We start from the raw sequence: 19,664 nt of genomic DNA, 5'->3' as shown, positions 1-19,664 counted from the left end.
CATCAGGAGAGACTTTACACATCACATTCCCTGCAGTGTTGCTACAATGTGGCCCCATCTGATGTCCAGGGGCCACAATACACTGAATGTCCATCCTTAGGAGACATTCTGAGCCTATTACCTGCTCACTAACACAGAGCTCCGAACCCTCTGCACAGACAGTTACATGATAAAACTACCAGCAGAGGGAGAGCACTAGAGGGAGCTCAGGAGCCGACCGCAGACTGAGTATATACAGTCACCACTAGAGGGAGCTCAGGAGCCGACCGCAGACTGATTATATACAGTCACCACTAGGGGAGCTCAGGAGCCAACCGCAGACTGAGTATATACAGTCACCACTAGAGGGAGCTCAGGAGCCGACCACAGACTGAGTATATACAGTCACCACTAGAGGGAGCTCAGGAGCTGACCGCAGACTGATTATATACAGTCACCACTAGAGGGAGCTCAGGAGCCAACCGCAGACTGAGTATATACAGTCACCACTAGAGGGAGCTCAGGAGCCAACCGCAGACTGATTATATACAGTCACCACTAGGGGAGCTCAGGAGCCAACCGCAGACTGATTATATACAGTCACCACTAGAGGGAGCTCAGGAGCCGACCGCAGACTGATTATATACAGTCACCACTAGGGGAGCTCAGGAGCCAACCGCAGACTGATTATATACAGTCACCACTAGGGGAGCTCAGGAGCCAACCGCAGACTGATTATATACAGTCACCACTAGAGGGAGCTCAGGAGCTGACCGCAGACTGATTATATACAGTGACCACTAGAAGGAGCTCAGGAGCTGACACCAGACTGATTATATACAGTCACCACTAGAGGGAGCTCAGGAACTGACCACAGGCTGATTATATACAGTCACCACTAGAGGAGCTCAGGAGCTGACCGCAGACTGACTATATACAGTCACCACTAGAGGGAGCTCAGGAGCTGACTACAGACTGATTATATACAGTCACCACTAGAGGAGCTCAGGAGCTGACCGCAGACTGATTATATACAGTCACCACTAGAGGGAGCTCAGGAGCTGACCACAGACTGATTATATACAGTCACCACTAGAGGGAACTCAGGAGCCAACCGCAGACTGATTATATACAGTCACCACTAGGGGGAGCTCAGGAGCTGACTACAGACTGATTATATACAGTCACCACTAGAGGGAGCTCAGGAGCTGACTACAGACTGATTATATACAGTCACCACTAGAGGGAGCTCAGGAGCTGACCGCAGACTGATTATATACAGTGACCACTAGAAGGAGCTCAGGAGCTGACACCAGACTGATTATATACAGTCACCACTAGAGGGAGCTCAGGAACTGACCACAGGCTGATTATATACAGTCACCACTAGAGGAGCTCAGGAGCTGACCGCAGACTGACTATATACAGTCACCACTAGAGGGAGCTCAGGAGCTGACTACAGACTGATTATATACAGTCACCACTAGAGGAGCTCAGGAGCTGACCGCAGACTGATTATATACAGTCACCACTAGAGGGAGCTCAGGAGCTGACCACAGACTGATTATATACAGTCACCACTAGAGGGAACTCAGGAGCCAACCGCAGACTGATTATATACAGTCACCACTAGGGGGAGCTCAGGAGCTGACTACAGACTGATTATATACAGTCACCACTAGAGGGAGCTCAGGAGCTGACTACAGACTGATTATATACAGTCACCACTAGAGGGAGCTCAGGAGCTGACCGCAGACTGATTATATACAGTCACCACTAGGGGGAGCTCAGGAGCTGACCATAGACTGATTATATACAGTCACCACTAGGGGGAGCTCAGGAGCTGACTGCAGACTGATTATATACAGTCACCACTAGGGGGAGCTCAGGAGCTGACCGCAGACTGATTATATAGGAAAGCACAGGATTATGGCTGCGCTTAGAGACAGGATCTATAGGTACTCACTGGAGAAGTCGCAGAGGGCGCAGGCAGCGTGGTAATGGGACAGGGCAGTGAAATGTTCAGCTTTTACACGAACCATGGTGGTCCAAGAGAAGGGCACATAGTCCTTAACAGGTGGGTGCATCATGGTCCTGTACACCAGGGTGTAGACGCCTCCAACCTGCAGAGGAGAGAGAAGAATGAGGCCCCAAGTGGGCAGAAATACAGGGGAGCCCTAGTAGATGTAGACACTAGCAGAGGAGCCCCTGACCCCAGGTGGGCACTAGCAGAGGAGCCCCTGACCCCAGGTGGGCACTAGCAGAGGAGCCCCTGACCCCAGGTGGGCACTAGTAGAGGAGCCCCTGACCCCAGGTGGGCACTAGCAGAGGAGCCCCTGACCCCAGGTGGGCACTAACAGAGGAGCCCCTGACCCCAGGTGGGCACTAGCAGAGGAGCCCCTGACCCCAGGTGGGCACTAACAGAGAAGCCCCTGACCCCAGGTGGGCACTAGCAGAGGAGCCCCTGACCCCAGGTGGGCACTAGCAGAGGAGCCCCTGACCCCAGGTGGGCACTAACAGAGGAGCCCCTGACCCCAGGTGGGCACTAGCAGAGGAGCCCCTGACCCCAGGTGGGCACTAACAGAGGAGCCCCTGACCCCAGGTGGGCACTAACAGAGGAGCCCCTGACCCCAGGTGGGCACTAGTAGAGGAGCCCCTGATCCCAGGTGGGCACTAGTAGAGGAGCCCCTGACCCCAGGTGGGCACTCACCCGAGCCGCCTCCTGCGCCATCTGCAGTTGGGTGATGAAGTTGTTCTGTGTGTTCTCCAATAGAAACTTCTCGAGGCTGCACTCCTGCACTTGGGCCACCATGAGGCGCACCAGCATGTTCAGCGAGGCCGCGCTCATGTCCAGGCTCGGGGCGTTGGAGAAGTTTTCTTTCAAGAAATTGAAGCATCCTGGAGGGTGATAAGAAGCGGGCGTTAGTGGGCAAAGCGGGCATATAAGGAGGGCAATACCATGTGACCACGTACCGGCCGCCTTCTGGAAAGCATCTATGGCCGTGTTCACTCCTTGCAGCGACTGCCGGTCTTGCCTCGCCCCAATCTGGGTGTACAGGGCTCCCATATTGAACAGCACGCTCCCCTTCTCGAAAGCCAGTGCCCGCTGGCAGGAAGGAACGCCCGTCAGAGAGTCGTACCTGGAAGTCAAGCGCTCACGTCATCGGGGTCTGCAGTGCCCTGAACCCGCCACAGGGAGACCCAGGTGATACTGACCAGTGGAAGAAGACGCCCAGGGGGCGGTGCGGGGGGAAGAAGCGCTGCTCCAGGTAGTACAGCTGGTTGTAATACTCCATCAGGAGCTCCAGCCCCGCCTCGCTGCGACTCGGGGTCCTCATGGCCTGAAATAGGAAAGCAGCTCTGGGTGTGACTGGAGTAAGAGACATGATGTCATTGCAGAATTGTGAGCGCAGCTCTGGATGTGACTGGAGTAAGAGACATGATGTCATTGCAGAATTGTGAGCACAGCTCTGGGTGTGACTGGAGTAAGAGACATGATGTCACTGCAGAATTGTGAGCACAGCTCTGGGTGTGACTGGAGTAAGAAACATGATGTCACTGCAGAATTGTGAGCACAGCTCTGGATGTGACTGGAGTAAGAGACATGATGTCACTGCAGAATTGTGAGCACAGCTCTGGATGTGACTGGAGTAAGAGACATGATGTCACTGCAGAATTGTGAGCACAGCTCTGGATGTGACTGGAGTAAGAGACATGATGTCACTGCAGAATTGTGAGCACAGCTCTGGGTGTGACTGGAGTAAGAAACATGATGTCACTGCAGAATTGTGAGCACAGCTCTGGATGTGACTGGAGTAAGAGACATGATGTCACTGCAGAATTGTGAGCACAGCTCTGGATGTGACTGGAGTAAGAGACATGATGTCACTGCAGAATTGTGAGCACAGCTCTGGGTGTGACTGGAGTAAGAAACATGATGTCACTGCAGAATTGTGAGCACAGCTCTGGATGTGACTGGAGTAAGAGACATGATGTCACTGCAGAATTGTGAGCACAGCTCTGGATGTGACTGGAGTAAGAGACATGATGTCACTGCAGAATTGTGAGCACAGCTCTGGATGTGACTGGAGTAAGAGACATGATGTCACTGCAGAATTGTGAGCACAGCTCTGGGTGTGACTGGAGTAAGACTAGATATACTGTAACAGCAGAATTATCGATGCAGCTCTAGATAAGATTAGAGTGACTCTATCAATATCTTCAATGAGTGATTTTTGACCTTTCCTGACCTGTCGCAGATCCATGAATTCATTGATTTCCTTGTCATAGGTGGCGCTGTCCTCACCGTAGTGATCAGCAATGAAGTCCTGATGGAGAAAGGACAGGTCAGACAGACCACAACACAAAGAGATGGAGATGAGCAGCGCTGCACGGCATGGTGGGAGATGTAGTGTATGCAACAGGAGGTGATACTGAGATGAGAGAGCCAGCGAGGCAATACTGAGAGAGAACCAGCAGGGGCAGAAGTGAGATGAGAGCACCAGCAGGGGGAAGAAGTGAGATGAGAGCACCAGCAGGGGGCAGAAGTGAGATGAGAGCACCAGCAGGGGGCAGAAGTGAGATGAGAGCACCAGCAGGGGGCAGAAGTGAGATGAGAGCACCAGCAGGGGGCAGAAGTGAGATGAGAGCACCAGCAGGGGGCAGAAGTGAGATGAGAGCACCAGCAGGGGGCAGAAGTGAGATGAGAGCACCAGCAGGGGGCAGAAGTGAGATGAGAGCACCAGCAGGGGGCAGAAGTGAGATGAGAGCACCAGCAGGGGGCAGAAGTGAGATGAGAGCACCAGCAGGGGGCAGAAGTGAGATGAGAGCACCAGCAGGGGGCAGAAGTGAGATGAGAGCACCAGCAGGGGGCAGAAGTGAGATGAGAGCACCAGCAGGGGGCAGAAGTGAGATGAGAGCACCAGCAGGGGGCAGAAGTGAGATGAGAGCACCAGCAGGGGGCAGACAAAAGATCGGTATGCAAATAGAACATTTTTTTACTCTAACTTAGATAAAGCTACAATGTAAATTCTTGATGACATCACACAGTGGGCACGGCTTAAATTAGGCCGGAATGCGCCGGAACTCAGCTCTGGCAGAAGTATAAATTCTCTTATAAAGAAATTAAAGCCTCAGTAATGGAAAGTGTCTGAAGCTCCGACATTACAAGTATTTCCATAATAACTTCTCCGATTACTGAGAATTTCCCAATAACAATCACTGCTCGATGTCAGGCGTACTTATAAGCTTATTACACCGTCACTCCGTATTCTCTCACCTGCTTTATCTTTGCACTAAGATGGCCGTGCACACGCTTCAGCAACGCTGTAAACCCTTGATTCAAACACGGGAACTGGATCACAGTCACTTCCCATGTAGTTATCGGTGTAGGTGTAGTCACCGATGTAGGTGTAGTTACCAGTGTAGTTGTAGTCACTGGTGTCATCGTACTTACTGGTGTAGGTGTAGTCACTGGTGTAGGTGTAATTACCAGTGTACTTGTAGTCATCAGTATCGTTGCAGTTATTGGTGTAGTTGTAGTCACAGTGTAGGTACAGTCACCAGTATTGTCGTAGCTACCGGTGTAGGTGTAGTTTCCAGTGTAGGTACAGTCACCAGTATTGTCGTAGCTACTGGTGTAGGTGTAGTCACTGGTGTAGGTGTAATTACCAGTGTACTTGTAGTCATCAGTATCGTTGCAGTTATTGGTGTAGTTGTAGTCACAGTGTAGGTACAGTCACCAGTATTGTCGTAGCTACCGGTGTAGGTGTAGTTTCCAGTGTAGGTACAGTCACCAGTATTGTCGTAGCTACTGGTGTAGGTGTAGTCACTGGTGTAGGTGTAATTACCAGTGTACTTGTAGTCATCAGTATCGTTGCAGTTACCAGTGTAGGTGTAGTCACAGGTATAGTTGCAGTTATTGGTGTAGTTGTAGTCACGGTGTAGGTACAGTCACCGGTATTGTCGTAGCTACTGGTGTAGGTGTAGTCACTGGTGTAGGTGTAATTACCAGTGTACTTGTAGTCATCAGTATCGTTGCAGTTACCAGTGTAGGTGTAGTCACAGGTATAGTTGCAGTTATTGGTGTAGTTGTAGTCACGGTGTAGGTACAGTCACCGGTATCGTCGTAGTTACCGGTGTAGGTGTAGTCACTGGTGTTGTAGTTACTTGTGAGCTTATTTACATTAAAGGGGCTCTATCAGCAAAATCCTGCTGCTAGAGCCCCACATATGCGTGAAGTCTTTATAAAGGCTATTCAGGCCCCGTAAATGTTATATTACACTACCCCCCCCCCCCCCCCCCGTTTTAAAATAAAACCCTAAAAAAGAATGTGCTCTACTTATGCATCGTGCACTGTGGGCGGGCATTCAGGGTGCGCCGTCTTCTTCATTCCCGCCTCTTCTTCCTCCAATGTCCTCCGGTCCCGTCCTACTCCGGCGCTCGCGAACTGACATTGATATAAATAAAATGGCCTGGGCGCATGCGCAGTAGCATGCGGGTTCTACTACGGCTACTTCGCATGCGCCCAGGCCATTTTTTTATATCAATGTCAGTTCGCGAGCGCCGGAGGAAGACGGGACCGGAGGACATCGGAGGAAGAAGAGGCGTGGATGAAGAATAAGACACACCCAGAATGCCCGCCCATCGTGCGCGATCCGTAAGTAGATCACATTCTTTTTTAGGGTTTTATTTTAAAAGGGGGGGTGGGGGGGTGGGGTAGTTTAATATAACATTTACGGGGCCTGAATAGCCTTTATAAAGACTTCACACATATGTGGGGCTCTAGCAGCAGGATTTTGCTGCTAGAGCCCCTTTAAGTGTTGCCCTCCAGTGTTACAATGTTACTGCCATATGTCCATTCGCTCTGGAGGAGATGAGCTGATGAACCTGCTCCAGAGCTTCTCTATCGCACAATCTGGGACTTCCTCTAGGTAGATGGACTTTGCCCTATAAATGTGTTCTGAATATTGAATAGATTTATAAGTAGATTATTATTATTATTATTATTATTATTATTATTATTCGTTTCTGTTCTTCTGCAAATTTAATGTTATACACTGTTTTATTGTAATATTTGGGATTGTAAATTGGAATAATTAACAATTAGCTTATTTCTAGAGTTCCCCCTAAAATTTTTTCCCAATTTAAAGGGATACAATCATTGGAATCCCATTGTTTTCTCCCTAACACACAGGAATAGCCTTAAAGGGGTTGGCCATGTCAATGCGTAGTCTGCTCTGCCCGAGGCCCGATGGAAGAGCCGACTGCGCAGGCCTAGGAGACTGAAACCCAGGATGGAGGACGACGCAGATGAAGATGGAGGCGGCACTGGAGATTTCTCTCACAGTATTGGGCCCGCCCCCAGTGCTGCCAGAGAACTCATTTGCATACAGAAGAAAACCCGGATTTCTACCAAATGGTGGCGCAGAGAAGACATCTAAAGATGGGAGAAGAATCTCCTTTCTTAAGGCTATTCCTATGTGTTAGGGAGAAATAAATGGGATTCCAATGATTGGATCCCTTTAAGCACTGGCGGTGGGGGAGGGGCTTACCTTCAAGGGATCAATCAGGTCCAGATCTTTTGTCTCTTTTAAGCCCAGCGGGATCATGGGAACGCTAATCGCCTCGCTGAAACACAAATCAGTTCATGTTCCGGCACCTACAAGTACAGTGAAGTCTATACAACCCCCTCCCCCAATATCACAATGACAGAGGTCCTGGAGCTGAGGTCTGGGGGGCTGTTTGCAGAGATGGAGAACCTCAGCAAATAAGTCACTGAGGACAAGGGAGCACAGTCACACTGCCACCTATAGGTAAGGAGAGTATTACTGGAAAGTATGTGCCCCCGTGGCTGCTGTTGGTAGATGTCGGGCGTCTCGCGGCGGTGGCATCCTCACCTGTCGTGCTGGTAGACCTCCACCGAGCTGTTCAGCTCCTCCAGCTCTTCCTTCAGCAGCTGCAGGTTGGAGTTGACATAGCTGAGCTCCAGCGCTACCGTCTCCTTCACCTTGTGGTTGGTGGTGGCCCTGAAGTACACAAGATTGTACCATAAGTCATCCATCACCAGAAGCTCTGCCCCCTCCTAATGACCCCGGCGAAGTCATCACAGATCAGGTCAACAGTAACAAAGTATCAACCCAACCTCCAACACCTCGAACTACAGGAGTCTGGTGGGAGGGGCCAGGTCATAGAGGTTTGGAGGAGGCAGTATATGGAGAGGGGTCTGGTGAGAAGGGACAGAGGAGTCCACCAAGAGAGGGGTCTGGTGAGAGGGGCCAGAGGAGTCCACCAAGAGAGGGGTCAGAGGGGTCTGGTGAGAGGGGACAGAAGAGTCCACCAAGAGAGGGGTCAGAGGGGTCTGGTGAGAGGGGACAGAAGAGTCCACCAAGAGAGGGGTCAGAGGGGTCTGGTGAGGAGGGACAGAACAGTCCACCAAGAGAGGGGTCAGAGGGGTCTGGTGAGGAGGGACAGAAGAGTCCACCAAGAGAGGGGTCAGAGGGGTCTGGTTAGAGGAGACAGAGGAGTCCACCAAGAGAGGGGTCAGAGGGGTCTGGTGAGAGGGGACAGAAGAGTCCACCAAGAGAGGGGTCAGAGGGGTCTGGTGAGAGGGGACAGAAGAGTCCACCAAGAGAGGGGTCAGAGGGGTCTGGTGAGGAGGGACAGAACAGTCCACCAAGAGAGGGGTCAGAGGGGTCTGGTGAGGAGGGACAGAAGAGTCCACCAAGAGAGGGGTCAGAGGGGTCTGGTTAGAGGAGACAGAGGAGTCCACCAAGAGAGGGGTCTGGTGAGAGGGGACAGAGGAGTCCACCAAGAGAGGGGGCAGAGGGGTCTGGTGAGAGGGGACAGAATTCACCAAGAGAGGGGTCAGAGGGGTCTGGTGAGTGGGGACAGAAGAGTCCACCAAGAGAGGGGTCAGAGGGGTCTGGTGAGTGGGGACAGAAGAGTCCACCAAGAGAGGGGTCAGAGGGGTCTGGTGAGGAGGGACAGAATTCACCAAGAGAGGGGTCAGAGGGGTCTGGTGAGAGGGGACAGAAGAGTCCACCAAGAGAGGGGTCAGAGGGGTCTGGTGAGAGGGGACAGAAGAGTCCACCAAGAGAGGGGTCAGAGGGGTCTGGTGAGAAGGGACAGAAGAGTCCACCAAGAGAGGGGTCAGAGGGGTCTGGTGAGTGGGGACAGAATTCGCCAAGAGAGGGGTCAGAGGGGTCTGGTGAGAGGGGACAGAATTCACCAAGAGAGGGGTCAGAGGGGTCTGGTGAGAGGGGACAGAAGAGTCCACCAAGAGAGGGGTCAGAGGGGTCTGGTGAGAGGGGACAGAAGAGTCCACCAAGAGAGGGGTCAGAGGGGTCTGGTGAGAAGGGACAGAAGAGTCCACCAAGAGAGGGGTCAGAGGGGTCTGGTGAGAGGGGACAGAAGAGTCCACCAAGAGAGGGGTCAGAGGGGTCTGGTGAGAGGGGACAGAGGAGTCCACCAAGAGAGGGGTCAGAGGGGTCTGGTGAGAGGGGACAGAAGAGTCCACCAAGAGAGGGGTCAGAGGGGTCTGGTTAGAGGAGACAGAGGAGTCCACCAAGAGAGGGGTCAGAGGGGTCTGGTGAGAGGGGACAGAAGAGTCCACCAAGAGAGGGGTCAGAGGGGTCTGGTGAGAGGGGACAGAATTCACCAAGAGAGGGGTCAGAGGGGTCTGGTGAGAGGGGACAGAAGAGTCCACCAAGAGAGGGATCAGAGGGGTCTGGTGAGAGGGGACAGAGGAGTCCACCAAGAGAGGGGTCAGAGGGGTCTGGTGAGAGGGGACAGAAGAGTCCACCAAGAGAGGGGTCAGAGGGGTCTGGTGAGAGGGGACAGAAGAGTCCACCAAGAGAGGGGTCAGAGAGGTCTGGTGAGAGGGGACAGAAGAGTCCACCAAGAGAGGGGTCAGAGGGGTCTGGTGAGTGGGGACAGAATTCACCAAGAGAGGGGTCAGAGGGGTCTGGTGAGAGGGGACAGAGGAGTCCACCAAGAGAGGGGTCAGAGAGGTCTGGTGAGAGGGGACAGAAGAGTCCACCAAGAGAGGGGTCAGAGGGGTCTGGTGAGAGGGGACAGAAGAGTCCACCAAGAGAGGGGTCAGAGGGGTCTGGTGAGAGGGGACAGAAGAGTCCACCAAGAGAGGGGTCAGAGGGGTCTGGTGAGAGGGGACAGAAGAGTCCACCAAGAGAGGGGTCAGAGGGGTCTGGTGAGAGGGGACAGAAGAGTCCACCAAGAGAGGGGTCAGAGAGGTCTGGTGAGAGGGGACAGAAGAGTCCACCAAGAGAGGGGTCAGAGGGGTCTGGTGAGAGGGGACAGAATTCACCAAGAGAGGGGTCAGAGGGGTCTGGTGAGGAGGGACAGAAGAGTCCACCAAGAGAGGGGTCAGAGGGGTCTGGTGAGAGGGGACAGAAGAGTCCACCAAGAGAGGGGTCAGAGGGGTCTGGTGAGAGGGGACAGAATTCACCAAGAGAGGGGTCAGAGGGGTCTGGTGAGTGGGGACAGAATTCACCAAGAGAGGGGTCAGAGGGGTCTGGTGAGAGGGGACAGAGAAGTCCACCAAGAGAGGGGTCAGAGGGGTCTGGTGAGAGGGGACAGAAGAGTCCACCAAGAGAGGGGTCAGAGGGGTCTGGTGAGAGGGGACAGAATTCACCAAGAGAGGGGTCAGAGGGGTCTGGTGAGTGGGGACAGAATTCACCAAGAGAGGGGTCAGAGGGGTCTGGTGAGTGGGGACAGAAGAGTCCACCAAGAGAGGGGTCAGAGGGGTCTGGTTAGAGGGGACAGAAGAGTCCACCAAGAGAGGGGTCAGAGGGGTCTGGTGAGAGGGGACAGAATTCACCAAGAGAGGGGTCAGAGGGGTCTGGTGAGGAGGGACAGAAGAGTCCACCAAGAGAGGGGTCAGAGGGGTCTGGTTAGAGGGGACAGAAGAGTCCACCAAGAGAGGGGTCAGAGGGGTCTGGTGAGAGGGGACAGAATTCACCAAGAGAGGGGTCAGAGGGGTCTGGTGAGTGGGGACAGAATTCACCAAGAGAGGGGTCAGAGGGGTCTGGTGAGTGGGGACAGAAGAGTCCACCAAGAGAGGGGTCAGAGGGGTCTGGTGAGAGGGGACAGAATAGTCCACCAAGAGAGGGGTCAGAGGGGTCTGGTGAGGAGGGACAGAAGAGTCCAACAAGAGAGGGGTCAGAGGGGTCTGGTTAGAGGGGACAGAAGAGTCCACCAAGAGAGGGGTCAGAGGGGTCTGGTGAGAGAGGACAGAAGAGTCCACCAAGAGAGGGGTCAGAGGGGTCTGGTGAGTGGGGACAGAATTCACCAAGAGAGGGGTCAGAGGGGTCTGGTGAGTGGGGACAGAATTCGCCAAGAGAGGGGTCAGAGGGGTCTGGTGAGAAAGGACAGAGGAGTCCACCAAGAGAGGGGTCAGAGGGGTCTGGTGAGTGGGGACAGAAGAGTCCACCAAGAGAGGGGTCAGAGGGGTCTGGTGAGGAGGGACAGAAGAGTCCACCAAGAGAGGGGTCAGAGGGGTCTGGTGAGAGGGGACAGAAGAGTCCACCAAGAGAGGGGTCAGAGGGGTCTGGTGAGAGGGGACAGAAGAGTCCACCAAGAGCGGGGTCAGAGGGGTCTGGTGAGGAGGGACAGAAGAGTCCACCAAGAGAGGGGTCAGAGGGGTCTGGTGAGAGGGGACAGAAGAGTCCACCAAGAGAGGGGTCAGAGGGGTCTGGTGAGAGGGGACAGAAGAGTCCACCAAGAGAGGGGTCAGAGGGGTCTGGTGAGAGGGGACAGAGGAGTCCACCAAGAGAGGGGTCAGAGGGGTCTGGTGAGAGGGGACAGAATTCACCAAGAGAGGGGTCAGAGGGGTCTGGTGAGAGGGGACAGAAGAGTCCACCAAGAGAGGGGTCAGAGGGGTCTGGTGAGAGGGGACAGAAGAGTCCACCAAGAGAGGGGTCAGAGAGGTCTGGTGAGAGGGGACAGAAGAGTCCACCAAGAGAGGGGTCAGAGGGGTCTGGTGAGAGGGGACAGAATTCACCAAGAGAGGGGTCAGAGGGGTCTGGTGAGAGGGGACAGAATTCACCAAGAGAGGGGTCAGAGGGGTCTGGTGAGAGGGGACAGAATTCACCAAGAGAGGGGTCAGAGGGGTCTGGTGAGTGGGGACAGAATTCACCAAGAGAGGGGTCAGAGGGGTCTGGTGAGAGGGGACAGAGGAGTCCACCAAGAGAGGGGTCAGAGGGGTCTGGTGAGAGGGGACAGAAGAGTCCACCAAGAGAGGGGTCAGAGAGGTCTGGTGAGAGGGGACAGAGGAGTCCACCAAGAGAGGGGTCAGAGGGGTCTGGTGAGTGGGGACAGAATTCACCAAGAGAGGGGTCAGAGGGGTCTGGTGAGAGGGGACAGAAGAGTCCACCAAGAGAGGGGTCAGAGGGGTCTGGTGAGAGGGGACAGAAGAGTCCACCAAGAGAGGGGTCAGAGGGGTCTGGTGAGAGGAGACAGAAGAGTCCACCAAGAGAGGAGTCAGAGGGGTCTGGTGAGAGGGGACAGAAGAGTCCACCAAGAGAGGGGTCAGAGGGGTCTGGTGAGAGGGGACAGAATTCACCAAGAGAGGGGTCAGAGGGGTCTGGTGAGAGGGGACAGAAGAGTCCACCAAGAGAGGGGTCAGAGGGGTCTGGTGAGAGAGGACAGAAGAGTCCACCAAGAGAGGGGTCAGAGGGGCCTGGTGAGAAAGGACAGAGGAGTCCACCAAGAGAGGGGTCAGAGGGGTCTGGTGAGTGGGGACAGAAGAGTCCACCAAGAGAGGGGTCAGAGGGGTCTGGTGAGGAGGGACAGAAGAGTCCACCAAGAGAGGGGTCAGAGGGGTCTGGTGAGAGGGGACAGAAGAGTCCACCAAGAGAGGGGTCAGAGGGGTCTGGTGAGAGGGGACAGAATTCACCAAGAGAGGGGTCAGAGGGGTCTGGTGAGGAGGGACAGAAGAGTCCACCAAGAGAGGGGTCAGAGGGGTCTGGTTAGAGGGGACAGAAGAGTCCACCAAGAGAGGGGTCAGAGGGGTCTGGTGAGAGGGGACAGAGGAGTCCACCAAGAGAGGGGTCAGAGGGGTCTGGTGAGGAGGGACAGAATTCACCAAGAGAGGGGTCAGAGGGGTCTGGTGAGTGGGGACAGAATTCACCAAGAGAGGGGTCAGAGGGGTCTGGTGAGTGGGGACAGAAGAGTCCACCAAGAGAGGGGTCAGAGGGGTCTGGTGAGAGGGGACAGAAGAGTCCACCAAGAGAGGGGTCAGAGGGGTCTGGTGAGAGGGGACAGAAGAGTCCACCAAGAGAGGGGTCAGAGGGGTCTGGTGAGTGGGGACAGAAGAGTCCACCAAGAGAGGGGTCAGAGGGGTCTGGTGAGAGGGGACAGAAGAGTCCACCAAGAGAGGGGTCAGAGAGGTCTGGTGAGAGGGGACAGAAGAGTCCACCAAGAGAGGGGTCAGAGAGGTCTGGTGAGAGGGGACAGAGGAGTCCATCAAGAGAGGGGTCAGAGGGGTCTGGTGAGAGGAGACAGAAGAGTCCACCAAGAGAGGGGTCAGAGGGGTCTGGTGAGGAGGGACAGAAGAGTCCACCAAGAGAGGGGTCAGAGGGGTCTGGCAGTGACTTATGTCCCTCATGGCTCGGCTGTATGTCTATAGGTGACTCTAGAGGGATAGTCACATACACACAGATGACAGCCATGGATGAGACAAGACCTACAGAATTACTTCCATTACAGTCGTCCTACTGATGGTTGTCACATGGGGAAAGGGGAGGAGCAAAACCACGCGAGCAACGAAAATAATCGTATTTCCAGGGATGGTCGCTGACTTATTAGAGCATAAAAAGAAATAACAATGTTTTCCCAAAACAGGAAGAGCAAATCCGACCATCAGCCTGGAAAATATCCTGCAACTAGCTGAGAAGATAGCGAACGCTGCGCCGGGAGAGAGAAACCATGTGGTGCTTAAAGGGGCAGTAATTTGTAAGAGTTACGTGTCTACAGACTGGGGCCATCTCTATCCTCAGATACAATGAGTAAGGGTCTCAATTGTCTCAGGGCAATTGTCGGCCTCTCCTGACATGGCTGATAACAGATAGTAATAGATTGTATTCCCCTGTCCTACAGTCGGCCTCTCCTGACATGGCTGATAACAGATAGTAATAGATTGTATTCTCCTGTCCTACAGTCGGCCTCTCCTCTCCTGACATGGCTGATAACAGATCGTAATAGATTGTATTCCCCTGTCCTACAGTCGGCCTCTCCTCTCCTGACATGGCTGATAACAGATAGTAATATATTGTATTCCCTTGTCCTACAGTCGGCCTCTCCTCTCCTGACATGGCTGATAACAGATAGTAATAGATTGTATTCCCCTGTCCTACAGTCGGCCTCTCCTCTCCTGACATGGCTGATAACAGATAGTAATAGATTGTATTCCCCTGTCCTACAGTCGGCCTCTCCTCTCCTGACATGGCTGATAACAGATAGTAATAGATTGTATTCCCCTGTCCTACAGTCGGCCTCTCCTCTCCTGACATGGCTGATAACAGATAGTAATAGATTGTATTCCCCTGTCCTACAGTCGGCCTCTCCTGACATGGCTTATAACAGATAGTAATAGATTGTATTCCCTTGTCCTACAGTCGGCCTCTCCTCTCCTGACATGGCTGATAACAGATAGTAATAGATTGTATTCCCCTGTCCTACAGTCGGCCTCTCCTCTCCTGACATGATTGATAACAGATAGTAATAGATTGTATTCCCCTGTCTTACAGTCGGCCTCTCCTCTCCCGACATGGCTGATAACAGATAGTAATAGATTGTATTCCCCTGTCCTACAGTCGGCCTCTCCTGACATGGCTGATAACAGATAGTAATAGATTGTATTCCCTTGTCCTACAGTCGGCCTCTCCTCTCCTGACATGATTGATAACAGATAGTAATAGACTGTATTCTCCTGTCCTACAGTCGGCCTCTCCTCTCCTGACATGGCTGATACCAGATAGTAATAGATTGTATTCTCCTGTCCTACAGTCGGCCTCTCCTCTCCTGACATGGCTGATAACAGATAGTAATAGATTGTATTCCCCTGTCCTACAGTCGGCCTCTCCCCTCCTAACATGGCTGATAACAGATAGTAATAGATTGTATTCTCCTGTCCTACAGTCGGCCTCTCCCCTCCTGACATGGCTGATAACAGATAGTAATAGATTGTATTCCCCTGTCCTACAGTCGGCCTCTCCCCTCCTGACATGGCTGATAACAGATAGTAATAGATTGTATTCTCCTGTCCTACAGTCGGCCTCTCCTCTCCTGACATGGCTGATAACAGATAGTAATAGATTGTATTCCTCTGTCCTACAATCGGCCTCTCCTGACATGGCTGATAACAGATAGTAATAGACTGTATTCTCCTGTCCTACAGTCGGCCTCTCCTCTCCTGACATGGCTGATAACAGATAGTAATAGATTGTATTCCCCTGTCCTACAGTCAGCCTCTCCTCTCCTGACATGGCTGATAACAGATAGTAATAGATTGTATTCCCCTGTTCTACAGTCAGCCTCTCCTCTCCTGACATGGCTGATAACAGATAGTAATAGATTGTATTCCCCTGTCCTACAGTCAGCCTCTCCTCTCCTTACATGGCTTATAACAGATAGTAATAGACTGTATTCTCCTGTCCTACAGTCGGCCTCTCCTCTCCTGACATGGCTGATAACAGATAGTAATAGATTGTATTCCCCTGTCCTACAGTCGGCCTCTCCTCTCCTGACATGGCTGATAACAGATAGTAATAGATTGTATTCCCCTGTCCTACAGTCGGCCTCTCCTCTCCTGACATGGCTGATAACAGATAGTAATAGATTGTATTCCCCTGTCCTACAGTCGGCCTCTCCTGACATGGCTGATAACAGATAGTAATAGATTGTATTCCCCTGTCCTACAGTCGGCCTCTCCTCTCCTGACATGGCTGATAACAGATAGTAATAGATTGTATTCCCCTGTCCTACAGTCGGCCTCTCCTCCCCTGACATGGCTGATAACAGATAGTAATAGATTGTATTCTCCTGTCCTACAGTCGGCCTCTCCTCTCCTGACATGGCTGATAACAGATAGTAATAGATTGTATTCCCCTGTCCTACAGTTGGCCTCTCCCCTCCTAACATGGCTGATAACAGATAGTAATAGATTGTATTCCCCTGTCCTACAGTCGGCCTCTCCTGACATGGCTGATAACAGATAGTAATAGATTGTATTCCCCTGTCCTACAGTCGGCCTCTCCTGACATGGCTGATAACAGATAGTAATAGATTGTATTCCCCTGTCCTACAGTCGGCCTCTCCTCTCCTGACATGGCTGATAACAGATAGTAATAGATTGTATTCCCCTGTCCTACAGTCGGCCTCTCCTCTCCTGACATGGTTGATAACAGATAGTAATAGATTGTATTCCCCTGTCCTACAGTCGGCCTCTCCTGACATGGCTGATAACAGATAGTAATAGATTGTATTCCCCTGTCCTACAGTCGGCCTCTCCTGACATGGCTGATAACAGATAGTAATAGATTGTATTCTCCTGTCCTACAGTCGGCCTCTCCTCTCCTGACATGGCTGATAACAGATAGTAATAGATTGTATTCTCCTGTCCTACAGTCGGCCTCTCCTCTCCTGACATGGCTGATAACAGATAGTAATAGATTGTATTCTCCTGTCCTACAGTCGGCCTCTCCTCTCCTGACATGGCTGATAACAGATAGTAATAGATTGTATTCCCCTGTCCTACAGTTGGCCTCTCCCCTCCTAACATGGCTGATAACAGATAGTAATAGATTGTATTCCCCTGTCCTACAGTCGGCCTCTCCTCTCCTGACATGGCTGATAACAGATAGTAATAGATTGTATTCCCCTGTCCTACAGTCGGCCTCTCCTCTCCTGACATGGCTGATAACAGATAGTAATAGATTGTATCCTCCTGTCCTACAGTCGGCCTCTCCTGACATGGCTGATAACAGAGGACAATAGATTGTATACAGACACGCTAGTCTAGTCCTCTCCTCTCTATCTGCCCCATCTCTGTCTTTCCTTCCTATCAGCCCCATCCAGGGCAGTTGTCGCCGGCCTCTCTGTCACTGATGTTTGGCACCTGTGGGGTGTAGATAAGGTTGGGGGGGGTCTCGCCCCTTTATCTGGGGCCGCAGTACATCTATAACCCTGCAGCTCCATTCAGCCGGACAATGCCCCCTGGGCTGGAGCTGTTATGTGGCGGCACAATGCCCGGTGACAGACGCCGGCGGCCGCCATTGTCCTCTGCGCAACTGCTGAATGTTTTATGTGCAGATATGAAATAACAGCCATCGTGTGAGGGATGAAACAATGTGACGACACTGCAGAGCGGCCCAGACACACGTGTATCACATAAACCATGCCTGATGTGCATACAGATGTAGCAGAGCCGGAGGGATCGCACTGCTACAGGTCACACGCCCCGTCGTAATGGGTCTACTCATTATCCGGATAAGCAGCCGCAGATTGTTGGGAGGATTACCAGGCAGAGACGGAGCGTGGCGGGAATTATACCGCCATAATGGGGCAACCATACTGCAGAGTTATGTAAGGGGGTGAAGGTGCACAAGACGATGGGGATAGTAGTGATCACAATGACATTACATAACAGCTATTCCTACTAACGCCCTTTATACACGCACACTCGGCATCTAAAGAGAAGAAGGGAATAAGTCACAGTCAGGATCCTCCTCTTCCCCCTCCGGACCACTCTCCTCACCTCCTCCCCCCTCCTGCTCCTCTAGACCCCTCTGCCCCCCTCCCCTCCAGACCCCTCTGCCCCCCTCCCCTCCAGACCCCTCTGCCCCCCTCCCCTCCAGACCCCTCTGCCCCCCCTCCCCTCCAGACCCCTCTGCCCCCCCCTCCCCTCCACACCCCTCTGCCCCCCCCTCCCCTCCACACCCCTCTGCCCCCCCCCTCCCCTCCACACCCCTCTGCCCCCCTCCCCTCACCTCCTCCCCCCTCCTGCTCCTCTAGACCCCTCTGCCCCCCTCCCCTCCAGACCCCTCTGCCCCCCCTCCCCGCCAGACCCCTCTGCCCCCCTCCCCTCCAGACCCCTCTGACCCCCCCTCCACACCCCTCTGCCCCCCCTCCCCTCCCCTCCACACCCCTCTGACCCCCCTCCACACCCCTCTGCCCCCCCCTCCCCTCCACACCCCTCTGCCCCCCCCTCCCCTCCACACCCCTCTGCCCCCCCTCCCCTCCACACCCCTCTGCCCCCCCTCCACACCCCTCTGCCCCCCCCCCTCCTATCCACACCCCTCTGCCCCCCCCTTCCCTCCACACCCCTCTGCCCCCCTCCCCTCCAGACCCCTCTGCCCCCCTCCCCTCCAGACCCCTCTGCCCCTCCCCTCCAGACCCCTCTGCCCCCCCTTCCCTCCAGACCCCTCTGCCCCCCCTTCCCTCCAGACCCCTCTGCCCCCCCTTCCCTCCAGACCCCTCTGCCCCCCCTTCCCTCCAGACCCCTCTGCCCCCCCTTCCCTCCAGACCCCTCTGCCCCCCCTTCCCTCCAGACCCCTCTGCCCCTCTCCCCTCCAGACCCCTCTGCCCCCCTCCCCTCCAGACCCCTCTGCCCCCCTCCCCTCCCCTCCCCTCCAGACCCCTCTGCCCCCCTCCCCTCCCCTCCAGACCCCTCTGCCCCCCTCCCCTCCCCTCCAGACCCCTCTGCCCCCCTCCCCTCCAGACCCCTCTGCCCCCCTCCCCTCCAGACCCCTCTGCCCCCCTCCCCTCCAGACCCCTCTGCCCCCCTCCCCTCCAGACCCCTCTGCCCCCCTCCCCTCCAGACCCCTCTGCCCCCTCCAGACCCCTCTCCCCTCCAGACCCCTCTGCCCCCCCAGACCCCTCTGCCCCCCCAGACCCCTCTGCCCCCCCTCCAGACTCCTCTGCCCCCCTCCCCTCCAGACCCCTCTGCCCCCCCCTCCAGACCCCTCTCCCCTCCAGACCCCTCTCCCCTCCAGACCCCTCTGCCCCCCCCCCAGACCCCTCTGCCCCCCTCAGACCCCTCTGCCCCCCTCCCCTCCAGACCCCTCTGCCCCCCTCCCCTCCAGACCCCTCTGCCCCCCTCCCCTCCAGACCCCTCTGCCCCCCTCCCCTCCAGACCCCTCTGCCCCCCTCCCCTCCAGACCCCTCTGCCCCCCTCCAGTTCCTTGGATACATTATGAGCTCCGCGGTCTCCAGTACTGACCGGAATAGATTCTCGGCTCCGGCCCTCATCCTCATCTCCTTGTTGATCTGCAGGTTGATGCGAGCTCGGCGGTGCTGGAGTTTACTGCGTTGCGTCTTGGCAAACGGGTCACATCCCTGGAAGACACAGAATCGGGGGCAGACTAAGAGCGGGGGCAGGGATATCCACAGAATACGGCACAAAAGTATGTGCCCCCTTTCAGATAATAACTATTAGTGACACAATGAAAATATTAGAATGTGAAGAATGACCTGAGAGCTGCCATGTGCAGAAGTAAGTGCCCCCCCCCCCTTATTTCTCTTTAGAAATCTTTTTGTGACTAATAGTTGGGGGATGAGATTTCGGGATTGTGAGTGTACGGGGGCGAGAACAAAGGCAGAGGGGTAGACAACAAAACTGACGTCTGACAGTCCTATAAGCTGGGGGGGGGTCTGTAAAAAAGGAAAGA

At 54.2% G+C, this 19,664-nt stretch overlaps 1 protein-coding gene across 1 annotated transcript in view; it reads right to left on the bottom strand.

Moving 5' to 3' along the window:
- The window catches only part of RHPN1 (rhophilin Rho GTPase binding protein 1), a 41,625-nt gene that overhangs the window by 20,130 nt on the left and 1,831 nt on the right, over nt 1-19,664 (bottom strand). Inside the window, exons 2-9 of the mRNA XM_075271936.1 lie at nt 19,217-19,332; nt 7,878-8,006; nt 7,533-7,608; nt 4,230-4,307; nt 3,196-3,320; nt 2,953-3,119; nt 2,690-2,877; nt 1,946-2,102 (exon numbers count right to left, since the gene is read on the bottom strand). Of these exons, the coding sequence (XP_075128037.1) occupies nt 1,946-2,102; nt 2,690-2,877; nt 2,953-3,119; nt 3,196-3,320; nt 4,230-4,307; nt 7,533-7,608; nt 7,878-8,006; nt 19,217-19,332 (1,036 nt within the window). The remainder of the gene's footprint in view (nt 1-1,945; nt 2,103-2,689; nt 2,878-2,952; nt 3,120-3,195; nt 3,321-4,229; nt 4,308-7,532; nt 7,609-7,877; nt 8,007-19,216; nt 19,333-19,664) is intronic.

Source organism: Leptodactylus fuscus, chromosome 4 (genome assembly GCF_031893055.1).
Source record: "Leptodactylus fuscus isolate aLepFus1 chromosome 4, aLepFus1.hap2, whole genome shotgun sequence".
NCBI lineage: Eukaryota > Metazoa > Chordata > Amphibia > Anura > Leptodactylidae > Leptodactylus > Leptodactylus fuscus.
This window is presented reverse-complemented; position numbering and strand designations above follow the sequence as displayed.